The sequence below is a fragment of the Delphinus delphis genome, chromosome 10 (genome assembly GCF_949987515.2).
Source record: "Delphinus delphis chromosome 10, mDelDel1.2, whole genome shotgun sequence".
NCBI lineage: Eukaryota > Metazoa > Chordata > Mammalia > Artiodactyla > Delphinidae > Delphinus > Delphinus delphis.
The window spans coordinates 19,730,458-19,752,789 of NC_082692.2; the positions used below are offsets into that span (position 1 = coordinate 19,730,458).

At 43.5% G+C, this 22,332-nt stretch overlaps 1 protein-coding gene across 2 annotated transcripts in view; it reads right to left on the reverse strand.

Annotated features, from left to right (window-relative positions):
- RIPOR2 (RHO family interacting cell polarization regulator 2) overlaps positions 1–22,332 on the reverse strand; it is a 111,819-nt gene that overhangs the window by 2,503 nt on the left and 86,984 nt on the right. Inside the window, exons 14-21 of one of the 2 annotated variants that reach the window (XM_060023542.1) lie at positions 19,070–19,254; positions 16,405–16,573; positions 13,005–13,140; positions 11,588–11,749; positions 10,483–10,641; positions 7,561–7,763; positions 6,200–6,283; positions 2,735–2,825 (exon numbers count right to left, since the gene is read on the reverse strand). In XM_060023542.1, coding sequence (XP_059879525.1) covers positions 2,735–2,825; positions 6,200–6,283; positions 7,561–7,763; positions 10,483–10,641; positions 11,588–11,749; positions 13,005–13,140; positions 16,405–16,573; positions 19,070–19,254 — 1,189 coding nt within the window. Of the gene's footprint in view, positions 1–2,734; positions 2,826–6,199; positions 6,284–7,560; positions 7,764–10,482; positions 10,642–11,587; positions 11,750–13,004; positions 13,141–16,404; positions 16,574–19,069; positions 19,255–20,134; positions 20,655–22,332 lie in introns of those variants that run through there. The other variant, XM_060023543.1, reaches the window with a different exon arrangement.

Genomic DNA, 22,332 nt, shown 5'->3' on the forward strand with positions numbered 1-22,332 from the left:
GAAATATATTGATATTAGTGGGTTTTAGAAAAGGAGTGTAATCATGGATTTTATAATATATTGCTTCTATATTTGTATAATTTATTGGATATAAAGGCCTTTCAATAAACCAAAAGTCTGTTTTTGGTTGTTTTCTTTTTCAGTACATTTAACTTTTTCAGTAATACATTAGAACAAAAGTAGAGATTTGCGTGTATTTAAAAGAACTTTGTAGTGAACTCGTCTGTAAGCAAAAGCCATCAATTTTTAGATTCTTTTGTTGATTGTTTCTGCATGCCTTGACTTTTCTGAGGCAAACGTTATTTTTTCCCTGATTCAATAGTTTCCAACTTTTTCTTACTTTGGAGTAGAACCCTTTATTTGAAACAAAATATTTATGCAAAACCCTGAATATAAAACATGAACAGCAATGCCTTTCCGGCTGATGATAGTGGGAGGAGAGACAGAGGGCCTTAAATTAAGCACATTTATACCATACTCCCTGCCCGCTCACACACACCCCTGTGGATGCCTAGGCTAATGAATGCTACTTAAAAACCCAAGAATACCAGGCTAGTTCCTAGTTTGCTCACAGGGAGATTCCAATTTAGAGGTCTTCAGTTCTTCCTCCAGTAACCTACAGCATCCAGGTGCCCTAGAGGGTCAGGGTTCCATTGCAGTGCTTGACAGGGTCTGGGTGTCGTGGGTGAGTTATGCAACCCTAGCATGCCTCACTGTGCCCCTCTGTAAATTGGGATTAACTGTCCCTCATAGAGTCTCAGGAGGATTAAATGAGCTAATCCACGTAGATCCCTCAAAACAGTGCCTGGCACGTGTTACCCAATATTCTTTACAGTGACACAACCCGGGCCGGGGTTTCAGGGCATCTCGCTGTTACTAAGATTCAGTTTTCAGGGGCCTGGATCTGTGTTGGCTCCTCTGCTAGTCCGTTTAACAGCCCTGTAAAGTAGGCAGGGTGTTGGAGGAGAAAGAGCTCGAGCTTTGGGGTGTCAGGCAGTGTGGTTCCGGACAAGACTGAGGTCCAGCCGGGACGCGCTGGAATGGCCAGAGCCGCGGTGAAAACTGCTCTGTCCAATCGAGAGGCCTCCAGCCTCAGGTGGCTGCTTACATTTAAACGGTAACCACTCAAAATTAAACTAATTCCTCAGTCATAAGAGCCATGTTGAACTGCTCAGCTGCCACATGTGAATACTTCCTGCCGTCTGGGACGGTGCATATAGAGCAGCCCCGTCATCACGGAGGGATCTACTGGACAGCTCTGGGTTCAAATACTGAAATAATTCATACTGGTTGGTAAACAGTGGCTGCTCGGAGCCCCTCGAACACCCTGTGACAGCCCTCAGCCCTCGAGTATCTGTTACCAATTCCCATCAAAAGTACTATTTGCACTACATTAATTCAGTCGTCTGTGTGGGATAAAAATACCCCAGTATTTGTGTCTTAGGGTCAAAGGAAATTCATAACATTGAGTTCAGAGGTTCTCAACCTGGGAGGCTTTTAATAATCCCAGTGCTAAGGCCCAGCTCAGACCGACAAGAGCAGAGTCATCAGAAGTGGAGCCCAGGTACGGGTGTATTTTAAAGGTTCCCTGGTGATTGCAGTGGGCATCTAGGGTTGAGAATCATGAGCCGGTGGTGTGTGGGCTATGGGGGCTTTGGGGAGCCACATCTGTAACGAGTTAAGGTGAAGCAGGTGTGATGACCAACCCTGGAGATACGGCTGTCTGTGCAGCTGAACTGGGTCTGGGTCATCTACAGGGATGAGCCTCCTCGGGTTACAGTGGGAAGAGCAGCGTTGCTGGCTATTCCTTCCTTCATTGTTATTTCAGAACACTAAAGGATAAAAGAAGTTCAAACTAATAATACCCTGGGCACATTTTTAGGGAATTAAATAATTTCTATGCCTAAAGCAAGTCGTGAGGAATAACTGTTTTATCCTTTAAACACACATATGTTGGCTAAGATTTCTATGCATTGCATGATATATCAACAGCAGAATGAAGCCTTATTAAACCCTAAGAAAGTGCAGCAGACAATGAGTGTGATTGCCATGGTGACCGTAAGTGCCACGAGAGTCTTCCTTACATTCTTAAGCTGCTACTAGAGTCACACTAGGGCAGCGGCTTTTTCCCGACTAGTATTACTGAGCGGATTCTATTCGAGGACTTTAGTATTTATACTCTGAGTGAAGTGAAGGAGAAGGGTTATTTGGATATTCCGGAAAAAAAAAAAAACTTCATCTCTTTTCTTTGGTGTCGGGGCTCAGGGGCAATAGGCCCGCAGGGCAATCAGAGGTTAACCTGAGAGTCTGGGGGAGGCTGTGGTACGTGGGGGATTATGGCATCCTGGGGAACACATCACTGTCCTCCAGGTAGTGCCAACCCCAACCTGGCAATCCAACCTGGCTTCCTGACTCTGACCTCCGCTTGATAGTTTGATTTCTGTGTTCTTGATTCCAAATAGTGCCCAGACTATGAAATCAGCTAGAAAGGCTCCAGAGAGCAACCTTCTCCCTCAACACCCAGGTAGTTAGAACGAGGAACTGGGGTGAGATGGAAATTGATCAGTCATACTGTGTGTGTGTGTGTGTGTGTGTGTGTGTGTAAGTGTGAGCCGATAGCCTATAGGGGAAAAATTGCTAAAACAAGGTACATGAAACTTTTCCTTACCATTCCCTTTGAGGGTGTCAGAAATAAACAATCATGTAAAAAAAACAAAAAAAAAACCCAACTCACCAAGAGATAAGAGAGTTTCTGAGGCCACATTTCTGATTTCTTCAGTATCAGACTGACACAATGTCACCAGCATTTTAATGCTTTCAGTAGCCTACAAGGAGAAAATAGTTAAAATAGTGTTCTGACATTTATGTGTGGGATTACATGAGACTTAGCATTTCGTAGCTGGTAGCTGACTTTAAAAACCCAGGGCTTCCCAAACCTGGTTGAGTATCAAGATGACTTAGGGCGCCCTTGTAAAAGTACAGATTCCTGGGTGCCACTCCAGACACACTGTATTAGAACTTTCTGGGTCGGAGCCCAGGATTTGTACTTGTGGGAGTTCTGATGATCAGCTAAGTTCCTATTTCACAGGGGACTCCAGACGTAGAGAAGTGAAGTGACCAGCCTGCTTTTCCAAAATAGAATCCAATTCTCTTAGTTCTTTCTACTCTATCTCATTCCCTCCAAAACAGTTCTAATGTAAGAATTCCTAATTTTAGTCTATATACTAAAATAGAGGAGGGGAATAAAGATCAAGGATGGGAATTCTTCTATTTGTTTATTCCACAAACATTTACTGAGCACTCTGTGAACCAGGCAGTTCACAGGGTCTGGGAAACTCAAGCCAGGAACATGACATGGTCCTGGCCCTCAGGACTTTACAGTCTGGTGGAAAGACAGACCGTGAAACAAGTAAACTAATTATTATGATGAATGATAGGCTGAATCAGGGTGGTAGGGCAGAACACGGCTGGGAAATGCAGCCTGGTCTGATCAGGGAAGTCTTCCTGGAGGAAGTGATATCTTAGAGGAGTTAGGCAAGTTTGGGCACATGGTAGGGGTGTGTGTGTGTGTGTGTGTGTGTGTGTGTGTGTGTGTGTGTGTGTGTGTGTGTGTGTGTGTGTGTGTGTGTGTGTGTGTGTGTGTGTGTGTGTATGTGTAGTGTTTGGGGGTGTGGAGAAGGAAATACATTCTAGGTAAGGGGAATAGCTTGTTACAGGGTCCAAATCGATGGGAGGCTTATAAGCCACATTAAAGATTTTGGACATCATTCTAAGATCATGGAAAGCCATGTAAGAGTTTTAAGAAGGAGTTGTCTTTTATTCTGAGCTTTCTAACTGCAGTGGAGAGGATGGACTGCAGGGAGGCAGAGACGAGTGGGAAGGTAGCTCAAATCCAGGTGAATAGAGTGAGGATAAAGAGTGGGGGAAGGGTGGGGTCACTGATGGCTCCTAGGTTTCTGGCCTGAGCTACTGAGAGACGGTTGTACAATCCACTAAGACACCAGAGGCTAGAGGTGGGGGTGAGATGGTGGAGTTTGAGGTGACTTCCTAGGGGAGATACCTAAGAGCAAGCTGATCAGAGATGGGAAGGGAAGACCTGGACTGGAAATACGAGGAATTATTAGCATAGAGATGATGATGGAAAACGTAGGAGTTGATGTTTCCCCAGGGACAATTCATAAAGGGAGAAGAGGGCCCAGCAGGTGTCTCTACAAACACCAGTATTGAAGGCAGGTAGCCGAAAGAGAGCCTGCTATGAAATAAAATGCTCTTCCTGTCATTTTGAGGAGTCGATATTGGGTAACAAATTACAGTTTTCTTTTCTGGAAGAAAGGTAGGCTTATGAAATGGTAGCTGCATGGGTAGACTATGGGTTATTCTAGCCCAGTAAGACAGATGGGGAACCTAAAATTGGAGGGCCACTGGATTTGAGGACCTTGACCTCTCAAGCTTGTTTTCATCTTGATAATAGGAAAGAAAAATGTCAGCTGTTTGCCATCATTAATTAAAAAAAATTTTTTTCCCTGACAAGTTAACAAGAGTTGATTGGTTGAGTCTGCACTGTTTTTCACATCATGCTGCATGGAGCCCCTTTCAGGAGCTGGGGGGCTGCAGATGGTTTAGAAAGAGGTCTTTTAGTCAGCACAAAGGATCGTATCCTCTAGGAGAAAAAGGTAAAGGAGAGGAATTGGTGCTCCCAGACTCTGGATAAGCTAGACTTTAAAACTGTAGCTTTTAAAAATTATTTATTTATTTATTTATGGCTGCGTTGGGTCTTTGTTACTGTGCACGGGCTTTCTCTGGTTGCGGTGAGCGGGGGCTGCTCATCGTTGAGGTGCGTGGGCTTCTCATTGTGGTGGTTTCTCTTGTTGAGGTGCATGGGCTCTAGGTGCGTGGGCTCAGTAGTTGTGGCACGTGGGCTCAGTAGTTGTGGCGCACAGGCTTAGTTGCTCTGCGGCATGTGGGATCCTCCCGGACCAGGGCTCGAACCCGTGTCCCCTGGATTGGCAGGCCGATTCTTAACCACTGGGCCACCAGGGAAGTCCTAAAACTGTAGCTTTTATGGTAAGCTTCACAGCATGTAAATCCACAAAAACTGGTGCAGATCACTTATCCTCATGTCTTAATTTATGTTAACCCTGTATCAGAGCTATCATCACCGACCTGTCACTGTATATCAGGAGAGCACCCAAATACACAGCAACCACTGTGTGCTGTTTTTGGCCACCTCAAGGTAATTTTTTGACCAAGTAACAAGGAAGGCAAATTTTCCCAGAGCTGTTTTTCTTCACAGGTCATTAACTTTTTCTTTTGAGGTGTTAATCCCTTCCTTCATGTTCCATCAGGCCTGCAGGTCCTTGCACCAACCCAAGAGTTCAGCAGATTTTAAGGTGTGGCCTTTTCATTCTTTCCTCAAGGATGATTAATCTTACATTTTGTGATTAAGGTCGGTCAAACATTAAATCTTGACTACTGAAAGGCAAGCTCTTTAATGTTGGCAATTCTCAGCCCTTTTTCCATTTACACCTCCCTCTGACACAATTAAGATTGAAGAGCTGCTTAGTAAAAAAGAGTTCTCCAGGAAGGATCTGGGAGTTTATTGGCACACTGGATTTTAATACTTCTTTGCCGATTTTATTTGTTCCTGCTATTTTTTTGTACACAAGAAAAACTGATGAAATCAGCATGTCATCTCTTTTTTGGGATGGAAGATACTTTTCTAACAGGCAAACTGATTCCTGTGGGCTATTGAGAAATGGAATTGTTTTCTGAAACGTATCGACTTTAACAAAACTAAGTTACATTTAGGTACTAAATTTGGGGTTGGTAGATGCAAACTATTACATTTAGAATGGATAAACAACAAGGTCCTACTGTATAGCCCAGGGAACTATATCCAATCTCCTGGGATAAACCATAATGGAAAAGAATATTTTAAAAAGAATGTATATGTGTATAAAACAGAGTCACTTTGCTGTGCAGCAGAGATTGACACAACATTGTAAATCAACTCTACTTCAGTTAAAGAAAAAGACAAAAAGGACCCGCGAACTAATATACAGTGTAAAGGAGAGGAGAAACGCTGCTAAAGCAGGTACTTCAAAGTACAGCAAGAAAGCTGTTCTATGCACCTGGCTTAGTCTCAAAGCCAAAGTCAGCTCAAAGCTGACCTGCCAGGGGCTCTGAGGCTGAACCTTACCTTCAGGCTTTTCAGGGCCAGGCAAGCTCCCTTCTGGAGCCAGAGGTCAGTCTTTGTTAGGGCTTCACAGTAATAGAGCAGGGCCTGAAAAAGAAGAAAGGACGCTGTGAAGACACTTCGATTTGTTTGTAGTTTTAGGTGTATATATCATTTTTACTCCCTGAGATAAGCTACAGATAAAACAAGACATTTTGCACTACCTTCAGAACAACAACAAAAATATCCATTAAAATTCATGTTTATTAAAAGAGCTGTCTCTTTACTCAATTCATCATGCCTTCTATTCTATGACTGGAATCACATAATACATGGCCTCTCGTGTCTTGCTCTTTCAGTGGGGGTGATGGCATTCGGCCCATAGAAGAGAGTTTTGAGCAAATTCTACCAAAAGATCAGAACTTTGTAGGAAAGAACAATATGAAGTTCATGCTCTTGGGCCAAAATGGCATTAGAATGGAATATCTTCCTGTGAGTACATGTCACCACAGGCTAGCTTATGTAATGCCTTAGAAAAGTTAAGCAAACTCTTCTCAGAGTTCAACATCGACCTCCCCAAGGACAAGAAGGACCAAGTTTGATTTTCTTGAGCTGATCTGAAGGTTGACATGAATTGATTTTTAGAATGACTGTTCAAGTTGTAAAGGGCTCCCAGAGGACCGAGGCCCTTGCTTGTACTGGGCCCCAATGTGCTTGAATTGCAGATGTTTATTATACCTGGATGACTGTTGAATTAAAGCCAAGAGAGGTAAACTGTCTCTTCCCTAGCGTCAGGAGTGATGGCTTTTCAAATTAAAAATATTCTAGCTGTTTGAGCCAGTAATTTGATGACTTAACACCAAACTACTCATGAGAAATGCATGTGCGTGAACATACATACGTATGTTCATCATAATATTTTTCAGAGTTGGAAACTACACAAATGCTCATCAATACGGAATAAGAAAATAATGGGTTATTCATATACTGAGATGCCATTTACCCATCAAATAGAATGAAGTAGATCGATACGTTCTGCCAAGGAAAGAAAATAACCACGATATATTACATTTAAAAAATCAGTTGCACAACAGAATAGTGTGATCTCGTTTAAGAAAAAAATAATTATCCATGTTAGCATGGATAAAATAGAAAAAATCTGAAGGAATGTACACTAAGTTATTAACAGTTTTCTCTGGGGGCTGACCTACAGGTACTTAACTATTTTCAGTATATTTTTGTAGTTTAAATCATGTTACAGAATATATATTGTTAATAAGTGAAAGAAAATTATTTTTATAAAGGAAAAGATGACAAACTATTAATAGTAAATGGCATAAAGTTAAACAAGCTTCTGCCTCGATGTCCATCATTTCATGCCCTACCTTTTCCCTGAAATGCTCGTTTCTGGAGGCTGCTGCCAAGTAAAGCATCACAGCTTCACTAACTCCACTGTCATCCCCGGTTAAGAGCAGAGCCAGAGTCCTGAGTATTTCCTGCTGGGCCAGGAGGCTGCTGGGTGCAAGGTCACTCATGACCTGTAGCAGTTTTTCATCTCTCAGTGACTGCAGAGTCTGAACCATGGAAACTGGAGAGTGAGAAGAAAACAGAGGTCACCTTCTGACAGTAAAGGAACATGTTCATTAAAAATATAAATAAGACTCAAGGATGTACATAATAACAGACCCAAGGATATATGAAAATTAGCATATTAGAAAGGCGATGTTTCCAATTAGTGAGAAAAGGACAGATTATTCAAATAGCTATATCAAGGCAAATGAATCATATGAGAAAAAGTAAAAGTGGATTTCTACCTCATGATGGCTACTATAATAACTTAGAGATGAATTAAACAGTCACACGTAAAAATAACAGTGAAGAAAATACAAGTAAACAGTTTCTACAGTGTTCTTTTTTTACTGTCTTTTTATTTTTAAAGTCTTCATTGAATTTGTTACAATATTGCTTCTGTTTTATGCTTTGGTTTTTTGGCTGTGAGGCATGTGGGATCTCAGCTCCCCAACCAGGGATCGAACCCGTACCCCCTGCACTGGAAGGTGAAGTCTTAACCACTGGACCACCAGGGAAGTCCCCAGCCCCCTGTATTTCAGTCATACTTGCCTGGCAAAACCCTGACCCTGAGTGACCCCTTACTCAGCCTTCTCTCTGTCTGCACTCAGGAAACTGGACCCTGATGGAAAAATCCAGTTGGTTGGAATATGGGGACAATATGATAAAAAATAGGATTCTGAGTTCCATTTGGACAAATTGACCATGCTCTATGTACTCTAATCCTTAACTAGATATCCAGCATGGGCATCCATTAGCCACAAAAGCATTAGGATAAGAGTGTATCTGGTCCGTGCAGATGGGAAAATATAACAAAATTCACATTCCATTGACAGAGCCACATCCTCTACACATGAACAAATTTGTGAATGATTAAGATTTCTTTGCTTTAATTTCCCATTTCTCCTGTTGTGGTTGTTCCGGTAACTTCACTGTTTTATAAATAAACACTCTAGTAAAAAGTCTCCAGATAAGATTATGTATAACAGCTAAATAAGTAACAGGAAACAACCTAAACATTCAACAATAATCAAATATATTAGTATGCATCTAAATGCAGGGATATTATAAAACTAAAAAATGTTTCAAAGAATTAATAACATGGGATATAATGTCAAATTAAAAAACCAGGATATAATATTCTATAATGAGTAATCACAATTTTGAAATTTAAAACCAGCGTACAATCAACTGAAAAACACGTTATATTTTAAAAATAGGAGAATAGGTGACTTGAATCTCTTCCTTCATACTTCTCCATGTTTTCTAAAATTTTTTTTTTTTTGTATAATGAACGGCTTTTCTTTGTATAAAGAAAGGGGAAAAAAAGATAAGTAAAGGCTTAGAGTTCTTCCCATGGTCATTCTCCAGGGCTGTGTAACAGGAGGAAGGGGATGCGGTTTTAGGACCCCAGGGTCTCACTTTGTTATGCTCTTCATTTCTTTGTTTGTTTGTTTGTTTGTTTGTGGTACAGGGGCCTCTCACCTCTGCGGCCCCTCCCACCGCGGAGCACAGGCTCCGGAAGCGCAGGCTCAGCGGCCATGGCTCACGGGCCCAGCCGCTCTGCGGCATGTGGGATCTTCCTGGACCGGGGCACGAACCCGTGTCCTCTGCATTGGCAGGCGGACTCTCAACCAGTGTGCCACCAGGGAAGCCCTATGCTCTTCATTTCTTGATTCTAAATTTGTCACAATCTAAATCGATTTTCTAAAAAAAAAAAAAAATCAATTATCTGAGTAAATTTCTATATTATTCAGTTTCCACCAGAGGCGTCTCCTGCCCAGGCTTGCCCTCTCTGGCACTCTGGACTAGCATGGCTATTCGGGGCTGGGGAGTGGGACCTAAGCACAGACTCCCGTGCTCAGGCTGGAGTGGCCCTGGGTGGAGGAAGATTTTCTTCTTCTCCCTGTGATGCCAATCACCGTGCTGAACATGGTGCCGCAGGGTTTAATGTTCTAGAAAGAGAAGGGCTGAGCCTGGGTTTGGGTCAGGGTCAAAAGTGTTTCTGCCACTAGCGCTGTGCCAACCCGTCTACTCCCAAGAACACACCTCACTCCCTCCCCTCCCCACCCCCTCCATTGCCCCATTGTCAAGCGTGGGTGGAGAAAAAGAGCACAAACTTGGGAACCAGAAACCAGCCCCTTACGGCCTGGCTCCACTCCCAAAGAGGTTTTCACTCACTGCAGATACTGATTTTATTTCTTATGTTCGAAGGGCCACATGAGAAGGCAATAAGGAGCTTCACTGCCGCACCCCTGCGTTGGTTGCCTGTTCTCTTCAATCCCTGGATATGAAGCCTTAGATGTGGTTTTTCACCTTCTCCTCCTTTCCCTTCCCAATCTGTCACCCCACTGGTCTTCTTCTGAACCTCACTTCTGCTTAGTATTACGAAAGCGCCACCAAAAAGGGCAACATAAAATAGCACTGCCTGCGGGCTTGATCCCACAAGTGGCAAATACATTAATGCGGGAAAGAAATGACAGCAGTCTGAAATCATTCACCAGCTTCCTGTTACTGGCACACCCCTGCTGGATGACTGGGATGTGCTTAGCAAATCCCTGGCTCGTTGCCAAGGGGCTCACTAATGTGAAAGGTCTAGAAGTCACTTAAAAGGCGAACCTTAGCCCAGCTGTTGACTTGGGGGAAAAAAAATTACCACCACTAAAAACTATGACTAGAAAGACCAGGGATCATTCCAAACTGAGCCCCACACAGTGTGACCAAAGAACGTGTCCCACCTTGCTTGGCCAGCTGGTTCAGGTAACTCTCTAGGTCACTCACACCGTGGCTCGTAAAGTAACTGTAATACTGGAAGACAGTGATGACTTCGGAGGAGAGGCTGGAGGTAAGCAGGGGCTCGGCCCGGTCCAGGATCTGGGACACCAGTGTGCGAAACACTATTTGGAAGGGGAAGATGCGGAGCAGCTTTTAAGAAACATGATCAATCATTCATTCATTCACTCATTCATCTTTCTATTGTGGTACATGACAGAGTGAAGTCTGTAAAGTGAAATCAGTGTACAGCCGGATGATTTTTGCATGTCTATACACCTGTATAGCTTGTCATCTGGATCAAGATACAGAAAACTGCTAGGACTCCATTAGGTTTTCTTGTGCCCCTTTCCAGTCTATAGTTACCCACCTATCCCCACCATGGGCAACTAATAATCGAACTTCTATCAATATATTAGCTTTATGTGTTCTTGAACTTCATATAAATGGAACTATATAGTATGGACTTTTTGTATCTGGCTCCATTTGCTCAAAAAATATCTGTGAGATTCATCCAAATTGTTGCTTGTAGCAGTAATTTATTCTTTTTGAAAACTGCTATGTAATACCCTATTGCATGACTACATTACAATGTATCCAAGTTCTTGTTGATGGGCATTTGACTTGTTTCTAATTTCTGGCTCTTGTGAATAAAGCTGCTATTAAAAAATGAGCATAAGCATGTATTTCTCTTGACACATTTAGGAGTGGAATTGCTGGATCACAGGGTAGGAGTATATATATTTAGTTTTCATAGACACTGCCGAACAGTTTTTCCCAAGTGGTTATACCATTTGATACTCCTGTATTGCTGACATTTTAATGAAAAAAGGATACGTACTTCAATAGCAACACAGACATATAGTCCTTTTCAAAGTCGCTGCTGATATTCAGAATGAAAACATGTTCAGTGCCTTTCTTTTCTTCGATTTTACTAAGTAGATGATGTTTTCTCTGGAGGGTAAGCCCTTTCTCAGGGCTAGCTGTGGGGAAAGTGTTGAGGGAACCTCTCTAGCGCTCACTCTCAAAACAAACGACAGAAATGTTTCCCTTGCTCCTGCTGCCCTGTACCTGGGTCTGCAAGTCCGGGATAGTCTCTGTTGACAGTTCTGGCAAAGCTGGCTTCTAGCTGCTTAATCACTCTGTCCGCTGAGCTGTGGTAGACCCCAGCCGGGCTGCAGCACTTGGTCCAGAATGACAGCAAAGACAGCTTTTTGTGAAATTCCGGTATGGCTGGAATAGAAGAGCAACACCCCATCCCATGATACATGTTTTGAATGAAATAGATGAAGAGATGGACCTGGGTCAGGATGGGGAAGGCACCACCAAGGGCCTTCTTTTTTTTTTAAAGACTGTTTTTTAATCAGAACTACAGGATTCCTCTGTCGTTGGCAGGTGTCCCGAGGGCAAAGAAGTTGAGATGAGGATCTCATCCCGCCTGGGCAGCAAAGGAAATGCAGCAAAAGCAAAGCTGTTTGCTTTAGGTGATAGAAAACAGCAGGTCTACCCTTGGGAGAAGGTCCAATCATCTCATCTCCTATAACTTAACAGCAAAAAATATACAGGATCAGAGACTCAAACCTCAGGAGACTTTTCCGCAGGGGGTGCAACAGAGCAGAGGATGACTGAAGGAGTTTTTTCACCCCGCCCAGGCGGCTCTCTGACTGAAATGATTGAAGAGCCATATGCCACGGTCAGCATTTCACTCATGTGGCTGTGATCATGCAGAGGGGCCTGGGGGACGAACGGACAGGAGTCTGAATGTCCTGCCCCTTTTCACATCTCTCAGAGACCTGCCAAGGCCACCTGCTCCTGGGAGGACCGGAAGCAGGAGGCAGAAATGCATAGAAAGACCTACAAGGTGTTTTAAGCTTAATCGGAGATAATCCAGGAGATCCTAGTTTTCCACTATTTCCACAGACTATCTGATGTGAAAAACGATACAGATTCTTGCCTTTAGGAAACAGCCCTGTAGCCAGACCACACAGATTCAAAGGCATCTTTCCTGGGTCAAGTTCTCTACCTAAAGCTCTCTGAACCAGGGACGCTCCTGAAGGCCTTCGACTTCTCGTTCTTCTACCTTTCCCAGTAGGGTTTGAGAGCACCTTGCCTTGACAGTCAACCACTATGGGAGCTGTCTCAGCCAGCTCTGTGGTGCAAGCACAATCCTGATTACCTGTCCCAAATGGAACCACACCAGGAGAACAAGTCTGTGAAACCACCTGGGAGGCGGATGCGGGTTCTGTGCATACACTAGCGTCTGCCTTCTGGGGGTGGAGGCCCCGCTAGAAAAAGCTAGGCGTCTGCTGCTTTGACTCTGAAGGCTGAAGCATGGTGTTAATTACGACCACACTCGTGTGGAGACGTTCCTCTACAGCCCAAGAGCGCTTCTCTGCCATCCTAACAAAGCCATGAATAGATGCAGGCAGGGGAGGGGGCTCGTGGGGTCATCATTTACAAGAATGGCAGCGTAACTGCAGGTGCTCACCTTCGATGACAGAACTGATGCTTCCTATGTTCTCATCACTGACGGCCGAGAGCTTCTCCATCACTTGGATTTGCCTAGAAAGCTTCTCTAAGAGGTTTCTGGCCACAAATGGGGTTTTGCTTGAGAAAACAATTTGCTGATAAAACAAACAAAACCACTGTGTCAATTACGTTGTTGTCAACAGAGCTTTCCCCACTCAACCTTGTCCTTCTGAATGAAGTGGGGATTTTTTTTTTTTTGTGGTACGCGGGCCTCTCACTGTTGTGGCCTCTCCCTCTCACTGTTGTGGCCTCTCCCGTTGCGGAGCACAGGCTCTGGACGCGCAGGCTCAGCGGCCATGGCTCACGGGCCCAGCCGCTCTGCAGCATGTGGGATCTTCCCGGATCGGGGCACGAACCCGTGTCCCCTGCATCGGCAGGCGGACTCTCAACCACTGAGCCACCAGGGAAGCCCATGTGGGGATGTTAACCTCATACACATTTCTCTTCCAGTTTGAAAATGTTCCTCATTCCAGGCCGGTTACAACATCTGCTGAAATCAGACATGTTTTTGTTGCTTTCAACTTTTTTCATGCCTATGTAAATTCCTGAATTTTCACAGTAGTAGGGTTGCAAGGTTATTATAAAGTTACCTTTCTTGTATGTACTGTCAATCTAAAACTCCTCTCTGAAACTTGAAGGGCATATTTAGGTTGCCCTCCGGTATGGAAACAGAAAAAAGATTTTTTTTTTTACAAGTGTAGTAATTTTTCACAGCCTGATTTATTTCCTTGTCTTCAAGCTGAAAATTAAGAGCGTGCTGTAGAATAATCCTAATTACAATCAAAGCTATCTCACTATAGTTAACAAGTTCTTACTATGTACCAGGCACTGGTCTGAGCCTTATACATGTATTAGTTTGTGTTATTTTGCACAACAATCCAATGAGGTGGGCACTTTTGATTTTCCATTTTACTGATGAGGAAACTGAGGTACAGAGAGGTCACGTAACGTGCTCAAGGGCACTTAAATAGCAAGTGATTTCACTTGTGTGCAGATCACAAGAATAAGGAAGGGCTTGAGAGGGGAAAGGACAGAAGTCAGTCGCTGCCTGAAGGTTCTAGTCCTTTCTGTGTCTCTCAGAAACCTGTCCCCTTCACTTGGTAGGCATGGCTGCAGGACGCAGACCTGTACCACCATTCTGTATGGTCTAAAGCATTTGGACTCTAAGGCAAAGAGAATTTTTCAAATTCAAAAGTCAAGTACAGCAAATATGTACTAATGCCTTTCATGTAAATAAATACAGTAGAAAATAACTGCTTTATTTTAAACATAATTATAGCTATTATGATTTTTATGCACTGCCCATTTTTATCTCTTTGCAATTACATACCAAATGAATAAGTAAACTCACTGATTCAGGAGCGGGTGTGAATTAGAAATCAAGCTTCTAACTCTTACTCTTTTATTCTATATCTTTATGTCTACCTCTTTTATTTTTCTTTTGTTTTTCTTTCTTTCTTTATTTTTATTGGGGTATAGTTGTTTTACAATGTTGTGTTTGTTTCTACTGTACAGTGGAGTTCCCTGTGCTATACAGCAGGTTCTCATTAGTTATCTATTTTATACATGTTAGTGTATATATGTCATTCCCAATCTCCTAATTCATCCCACCCCTCCTTTCCCCACTTGGTGTCCATACGTTTGTTCTCTACATCTGTGTCTCTAGTTCTGCCTTGCAAACCGGTTCATCTGTACCATTTTTCTGGACTCCACATGTAGGCGTTAATATACGATATTTATTTTTCTCTTTCTGACTTACTTCACTCTGTATGACCATCTCTAGGTCCATCCACGTCTCTACAAATTCTTTTCCTTTTTTTAAATTTTAAAGATCTAAATGGCTTTACTAAACGATTCATGGATTGGGCAGTATCTCACGTACCATGTAGAGAGGAACTCCCCTCTTGTTTTTCTAGTGTTGATTTTCTCCACAGAAGAGTTGAAGTGTTATAACCAAGGTCTTATTATCGAGAGAAACACTGCACTGACTACTGCATGCCAATTATTCTTTGAGAGAAAACATCCATCCCTTCATGGAAGAGAATTCTCCCATGCCTCACAAAGTAATGACTTTACGTCTAAAAGGTGAATGGGGAGTTTGCTCAGCACAGTCTCGGCCTCACCAAGGACAAAGCACCGTGAAAACCATCTCATTCCAGTGCTTGGTGAATAGAGGATAGCTATAAGTCAATGACAATCCTTGTCCATTTTGGTCAGAAAAAAAAAAAAATTGCACCTTCTGCCAGATTGGTTGTCAGCACCTGGCCTGTAAATTCAACGCTCAACAGAAGAGATCTGCTGGGGTGTTGGCCAACCTAGTGCAAGAGTCATAACCGCCAACCAGTTTCCCAGAGCACGTGAGGTGTCTGAGGCTCTTTGAGGGTCTACATTCGTGGAGGAGAAGCAGATTCTTCTACATCTCATCACAGTGTGTTACTAAAAAAGCAACATTAACCCACTCCTGGCCTCCCTGGGGTCCTTCCTCCTCACCCTGCCTCTGGTCTCCCAGTGGGCCATGTGCTCTTAAAAGCACGATTCCTCCTCTTCTGGCCTGGCCCACCCCCCGGAAACCATTATACATTTGCTTTCACATTCTTTTCCTGTTCCCCACACATCCAAGCAAGTGGGAGAAGAACAAGATTGGGAGAAGACAAGCCACTAGGTGAGGAGGAAGCATTCAAGTACCGATAGCTGCTTGGGGAAAATGCTTTGTTCGAGACAGCAGAAACTCTCCCTGCAACAAAAGAATGGCAGAATAGTTGCTCTGCTGTGGCAAAATCTTAAGTGATAAACAGCCTGAAATGAGAAGAAAAGTGAGCCCCAGGGTGTCGCAGAATGAAAGCGAACTGGTGAGGAGGATGATACCTGTACAATGTTCTTTCTTGCTGCTAATAAGTACTTATTCAAGATCTGGGAAACTGTGGTTATGTTCTGGAGCATTTTGCCTTTAGCTGTCCAGGTGGTAGAAAACTAGCTCGTGTGATGGGTTCATATTAACATATGTTCAATAATACTGGCTTTCAAAGTCCATTTGTAGATGGCGGAATGCAAATTCCTTATCTATAAAAAAAATCACACTACTCTCACCTGCTATCAAATGATTTGAAAGCAAGAGCACATTATATGTCACTTACTACCTGTTAAAGTCTGGAGATCCAGGTTTTAAGATAGAAAACTCAGGGTTGAGGGAGCACGGCCATGCCTTTCAGAGATTCTGAGTTGGGTCAAATCAAAGCAGGATGGTTCTCTTATTCCTGAGTTCTCATTTTCCTGGGAAAACTCAAAAAACCAAGCACACATCCATTCTCGGTGCATCAAAAACCTGGGCTCTAAAAACCCAGTGCCGTCACCAGTCCTACCTGGACGAGTTGGGTGCAGTACTGGAGGTGCCTGATGATGCTGAGGTCCAGGCTTTCATTTCCCGTGGTCAGTGGGAGAGGGCTTCCTGCCACACTAGTCCCGACTCCCGTGTCCTCCGTCAGGGCTTCGCTGAGGTGCCCCCTGGCTTCCGGGTGTACTGATCTGTAACTGTTGAAGCAGGAAGGTGAGCGAAATGTTAGCTGGTTCTTTCTGCATGGAAATCACAGGTCAACTCAATCACAGCACCCACTGAAAAGAGTCTTGCGCTCGCCTATCTTGAAAAATAGAGATACCTTTCAAAAACTATTTTATAACTAAGCCTGGTCACCGATTTGCCTAATATTAAAAAGATCCTGCAGACAGACTGTTTCCAGAGTTCTCCGTTTGCTTCTCAAGCACAACGAACCATCTGTACAGTTGGCTCACCAAGAAGGCTTTTGAAATGTGCCCTCGTTTCGCGGCGCTTTCCTGCTCTGTTGACGGAGTGGTTTGCCAGATTTTCTGGGATTAAACTGTCCTGTGAACCTGTGGCTTCCCAAGAGCAATACCATTAAGAAATAATCAGTCAAGGCTTTTTCCTGGCCTTAAATCAATTGTGACTTGAAGAAAAGGAGAAAGGAAAGCTGTTAGGAAGAAACATGATGTTCTACTCCAGACAAAAGCTAAAAGGGGCATTTGTATCGCTTAGGTCTGCCTCGCGGGCTTTGTGTAAAGCCCACCGTTGAACTGTCTAAAGTTGTATCATGCTGGGCACTTACATTTAAAAAGAAATCTGTTGCACCTATTATTTAATTTTATTCTTAATATGAATCTGTGCAGGAGGGCGAGGGGGAGGGAAGAGTCTCATTTCACACATGGAAGGAATGACCAGCAGAGGTGTTAACCAGAGCGTCCTCGTTCACACAGCTAGGCGGTTTTTGGCTTCTAGTTTCATGCTCCCCGGTCTCCACAATTTAAAAAAATAATGCACCAGAGTTTAGAGGCGTTGAGTGCCTTACTCTGAGTCACATTTGCCTCCAAGGGGAAAACATTCAGCTTGTGTCCTGGTAGTCAGCACATATTTAAAACACACACACAATTTCCACAATTTTCCATAATACCTCTTATGACATACGGTAAGACTGATCAAATTAGACATATTTAATAGCAATGTTCTGTAAAATTTACAAAGGCTATGATGTTTTTAAAATGCTTCTTGGGGCTTCCCTGGTGGCGCAGTGGTTGAGAGTCCGCCTGCCGATGCAGGGGACACGGGTTCGTGCCCTGGTCCGGGAAGATCCCACATGCCGTGGAGCGGCTGGGCCCGTGAGCCATGGCCACTGAGCCTGCACGTCTGGAGCCTGTGCTCCACAATGGGAGAGGCCACAACAGTGAGAGGCCCGCGTACCGATCGCAAAAAAAAAAAAAAAAAAAGTTAAAATGCTTCTTATAGCAAGAAGAAAAAAAGTTTAATCTGACCTTGATCCATCATCTAATAGCTGAAGCTAACAAGTATACAGGAAGATGTTTGGTTTAAGAAGCATTTCACAAATTCAATCAAGTTAGAAAAATCTTACTGTAGAATGTAGAAGGATAATTTAAACATGACATTCATTTCATAAATTTTCTTTGCTATGCCCCCAGTTTGCTCAAAGGATAAATTCTATTTCTCACTTTTTCTTTTCCTCGTTTCACTTTGGCAGAAGAAACCCTCCAGGAACAACAAAACTCCAAAATAATAACACCACCCACAGAGAGATTTGCGAAGGTTGAACAGCCATAGCTTGTTGTAACTTGAAAATCAGTGTATATAACACGTCAAAAGAAAAGATGGATGGAAACCCACCCTTTCCTTTGAGAAAGTGTTTGTGTTTTTTTTTTTTTTTTTTTTTTTGCAATAATTGATGGAGCTGAGTATGTTCACTGTGCTTACAGAATGGACCCCAGGCTCTAGCTCTAAACACATGGTTTGGTACAAGAAAGCCCAATGGAGAAAGAAGGTGACAACATTTCACCTTTATCCTCCCTTCCCACTGCTCTGTCCCATCCCCATCCTAGAGAAGGCCACATTCCAGCTGGAGGCCTGCAGATCCAGTGGCAGTTATCAGTTATCAGTCATCTCCTCTTACGCTCTAAGGAAAACATGGACCACGGGGCTTAAACCCGGCTTTGATATAGGCACTGATGAGCTTAATCTACTGCAAAGACCCAATGGCCAAAAGGAACGGAGAGATAAGGGGTGGGAAAAGCAAAGTCTAACAAAATGAAGAAATTAGAGATACGATGCAAAGCAAGGAGAACCAGGTCCAAACTGATGATCCAGTAAGAGTTCTCCAGAAATATGGTATACCTACTTAATTTGCAATTAATTACATTGGGGACAAGTTGTAGACACTGAACCCTACAAGATGTATGTGTATACACATAAATACACACACACTCATACAAAAATCTCCCCTTCATTTATAAGGAAGAAAATCAATTTAATTTTCCTTAAACAACACCAAAAGAGGTGAATGAGATTTAAAAGTTGTACTTAACAATGAAAAGGAACTGTAAGCCAGTTCATGTATAGGGGGTTTTATCTTCCTGGAGATGTGTATCAGGTCCCGTCTGGTAGCTACAAAGAACTGCTGTACCAGCTATGACAGTAGAAATAGAAGCAGACGCTAACTTCAGACTTACCTATTTTTCTCAGTCTCAGTGTCTGAAAATACTGAGTCAGCACCTCCTCCAACGTTACAAACCTCATCACCATCCTCCTCCTCCTCGTCAAAATCAGAGGTGTTCAGAAAATCAAAGCTTTCTAAAGCACTTTCAACTGTAAGACTTAAACTGGAAGACCTGCTTCGGCTTACTGCTGGCTTGCACTGCAAAGGTAGAAGGTACCAAGGAGAATATCAACATATTCGGAAGGAGAAACACAACAAAGACACCCAGTGGGAGATGTGACACTTTTCTTTTTTTTCAAGCTTTTATTTTTTTTTTTGTTGGCAGTAAAAAATTCATTTAAAGTCGTCTTATTAAAAGAAAGTACAACCGTGGATAAAATGACACAATATCTGGGATTTGTTCCAAAACAATCCAGAGGGAAGGAAGCAGGCAGAAGAACAGACACAAGACTGGCTGTGAATTGAGCACTGTGGAGGCTGGGGGATGGGCACATCAGGGTCCATCATCTGATTCTTTCTACTTGTTTGAAATTTTTTAAATAAACAGTTTAAAAAATACTACAATCAGAAGGCTTTGGGAAATAGAACTGCTATACTCTCTCCGCCTCGTGCTCAACCCCAAATAAAATGCAACTGGCAGACAGATCTAAGGAGTCACAGTCAATGCCAACTACTAACCAATCTCTAATTCCAAGTGGCAACATGTTCAGTGCCCTGAGACAGGGGTGAGCTACCTAAGGCACCTGTTCTAAAGGATTCACGAAACAAATCCCAGAAATAGAAAACTACTCGAAGTCACTTAATCCACACTCCCTAGGTAAGTACACTTAAATATTAATTTTACGGGGCTTCCCTGGTGGCACCGTGGTTGAGAGTCCGCCTGCCGATGCAGGGGACGTGGGTTCGTGCCCTGGTCCGGGAAGATCCCACATGCCGCGGAGCGGCTGGGCGCGTGAGCCATGGCCGCTGAGCCTGCGCGTCCGGAGCCTGTGCTCCACAACGGGAGAGGCTACAACAGTGAGAGGCCCGCGTACCGCACAAAAAAAAAAAAAAAAAAAAATTAATTTTACATTCACAGCACGTAATTTTTCTTTGAGCATTGAGGAGAAAATAAATGGCATGGGCATGACAAGGAGTAGCCGTGCTTCCTCTACAGCTCTTTGAAGGAACAAGTTCCATTTCTTCCCTGACTGGACCCTGGAATTATGTGAGCAAACCCATTCTATGGTGTGGAGAATTCTACATTGCTGGATATTAAGCAGAAACATTACAGACAGGGTAATGCCAGTTGCTGTGGGCACAGAGATGGAGAGAAGTTCTTCCAAATAGTCAAGAGGATGCTGGGGGTTACTGAATGGGACAAATTCTGCAAGTAAGAAGAACGAAATGTTCTCCATCCAGTTAGGTGGCACTCCCTGCTGACTTCATTACACAAGGTCGGAAGGGCCTTGCAGGGATCTGAGTCTCTGACACTCAAGACAAAGCATATAGGAAACCGTCTTTCAGTCTTTTAAATCAGAGTTGTTTCATTCGCCCTCAGTGATCTCCGTCCAAGAGGCAGCATCATTTAGTTTCTGATCCTCAAGGTGTTTAGCATCCTAGGAATGTGAAGGAGGGAAAAAAGAGAAAGCTTTGTCCAGCGGATGCTTTAATCCTGGCTGGAGACAAAGCCACTTGCCCCAGACCTCAACTCTAATGCCGTTTTCCATCTCAGAGAGAGAGGAGGAGCCAGTCCCGACTTGACCCACTTCTAGGGTCTTCTTCCCTAAGCTAGATTACAGAACCTGATCTTGCACAGTATGGATGTGTTTAAATACTGATCAAAATAAAGAAAGGGGCAGTTAAGGATTTTAGTAGCGGGATGGTTTTGGAACAACTGCAGATTGAAATAATACTCTGGAAAGAAACCTATAGCCACCAGGTTTTTATAAGACTAACAGATGACTTGCTTAGCGCTTCTTGGTGTACTGAGCTACTGACCAGCACCCTAGACGCCTGGAAATGGGGGCATCTAGACATCTGAGGCACTTACTTCAGGTGGATCAATTGTGTCATTTAACAACTTTTTCCCCAGTAAGCAAAAGCTGGTCAGCTGTGCTGACATGAGCTTGTTGAGGGGATAAACGATGTTTTCACTGCAGTGCTGGGCCAACAGCCTCCATGCATGAGCCCTGAGCAGATGCTTTTGAGTTATGTTTTACAGGAAGCAGATGCAGAATGCCCATCCCTATTGCTCGGAGGCTACACCTACAGCTGAATCAATCTGTCATGAGCGTTAGAGGATGTGGGGAGTCAGAGCATGGATTATTATCTGCCCCGGGCAGACATCCCCTCCAGACCTAGGTCAGCGTGACCGAGACTGTGAGAAAAGCGTTGGGAAGGTTGTTCCAGGTGCCACGGGGAAGGCCACATCTTAAAACCGTCACGCCAAGGGATGCAACAGCCTGCTGTGGGTTGACTTGCCCCTGACACTGTATTTTCAAGCTTATTTTATAGAACAGGTTCCCAAAGAACTGCTCTTTCAAGAGAAAAGATCCAAGTTCTCTTCTCTGTGGCACTATAAATCAGAGCGGCAAAGCAAAGAATACAAGACGTGGCAGTGGGATTCGGGACAAAAATTCCAGTTCTGTCTTCTTGTGCCTTGTTTTTAAAAATTTCATCTGTATGCCAAGTGGAGACAGATAACATTCTGGGGTAGCATTAACGATCTCATTGCTAGGACCTCCTGCCTAAGAGGAAATCACCCCCTCACTCCTATCTTCCCATGTCTATCCTGAGCGGTCTGATTAGGAACAGGAGAGGGGAAGATAACTCTGGTGGAGTCAGGGTTCTCTGGCTTCTCGATTATTCGTGGGTGATTATCTGGGGTTCCGACTCACCAATTTGGGCCAATTGCAGAGAAGGGAATCCTCCAGGAGGTGGTGCCCTGGGCAGGGGAGAGATGCCCATGGCTCTCACATTTGTACTGCCTAACTCTGTCTTCAACCATGGGAGGGCTTTCCTGCTTCCCTGATACTCAGAGAGGTACCCTCTCCAGGAGCATCTCAATGAGATTATGATGCCCAAAAGGCCACCATTTCACATCTGGAATCTGAATGATGAACTTAGGGACTGAGGGAATTTAGACGCTCTCCAGAGCTGTTAATTTAACTCCTAATCATTTTCCTTAAGTTGATCAGTTGTCAGGAAAATAAATATACGCTACTAGTATTAAAAATCAGTGCCATTTACATGATGATTATCTACTGATCCTGTGATGGGGCAGGATAAAAAAAA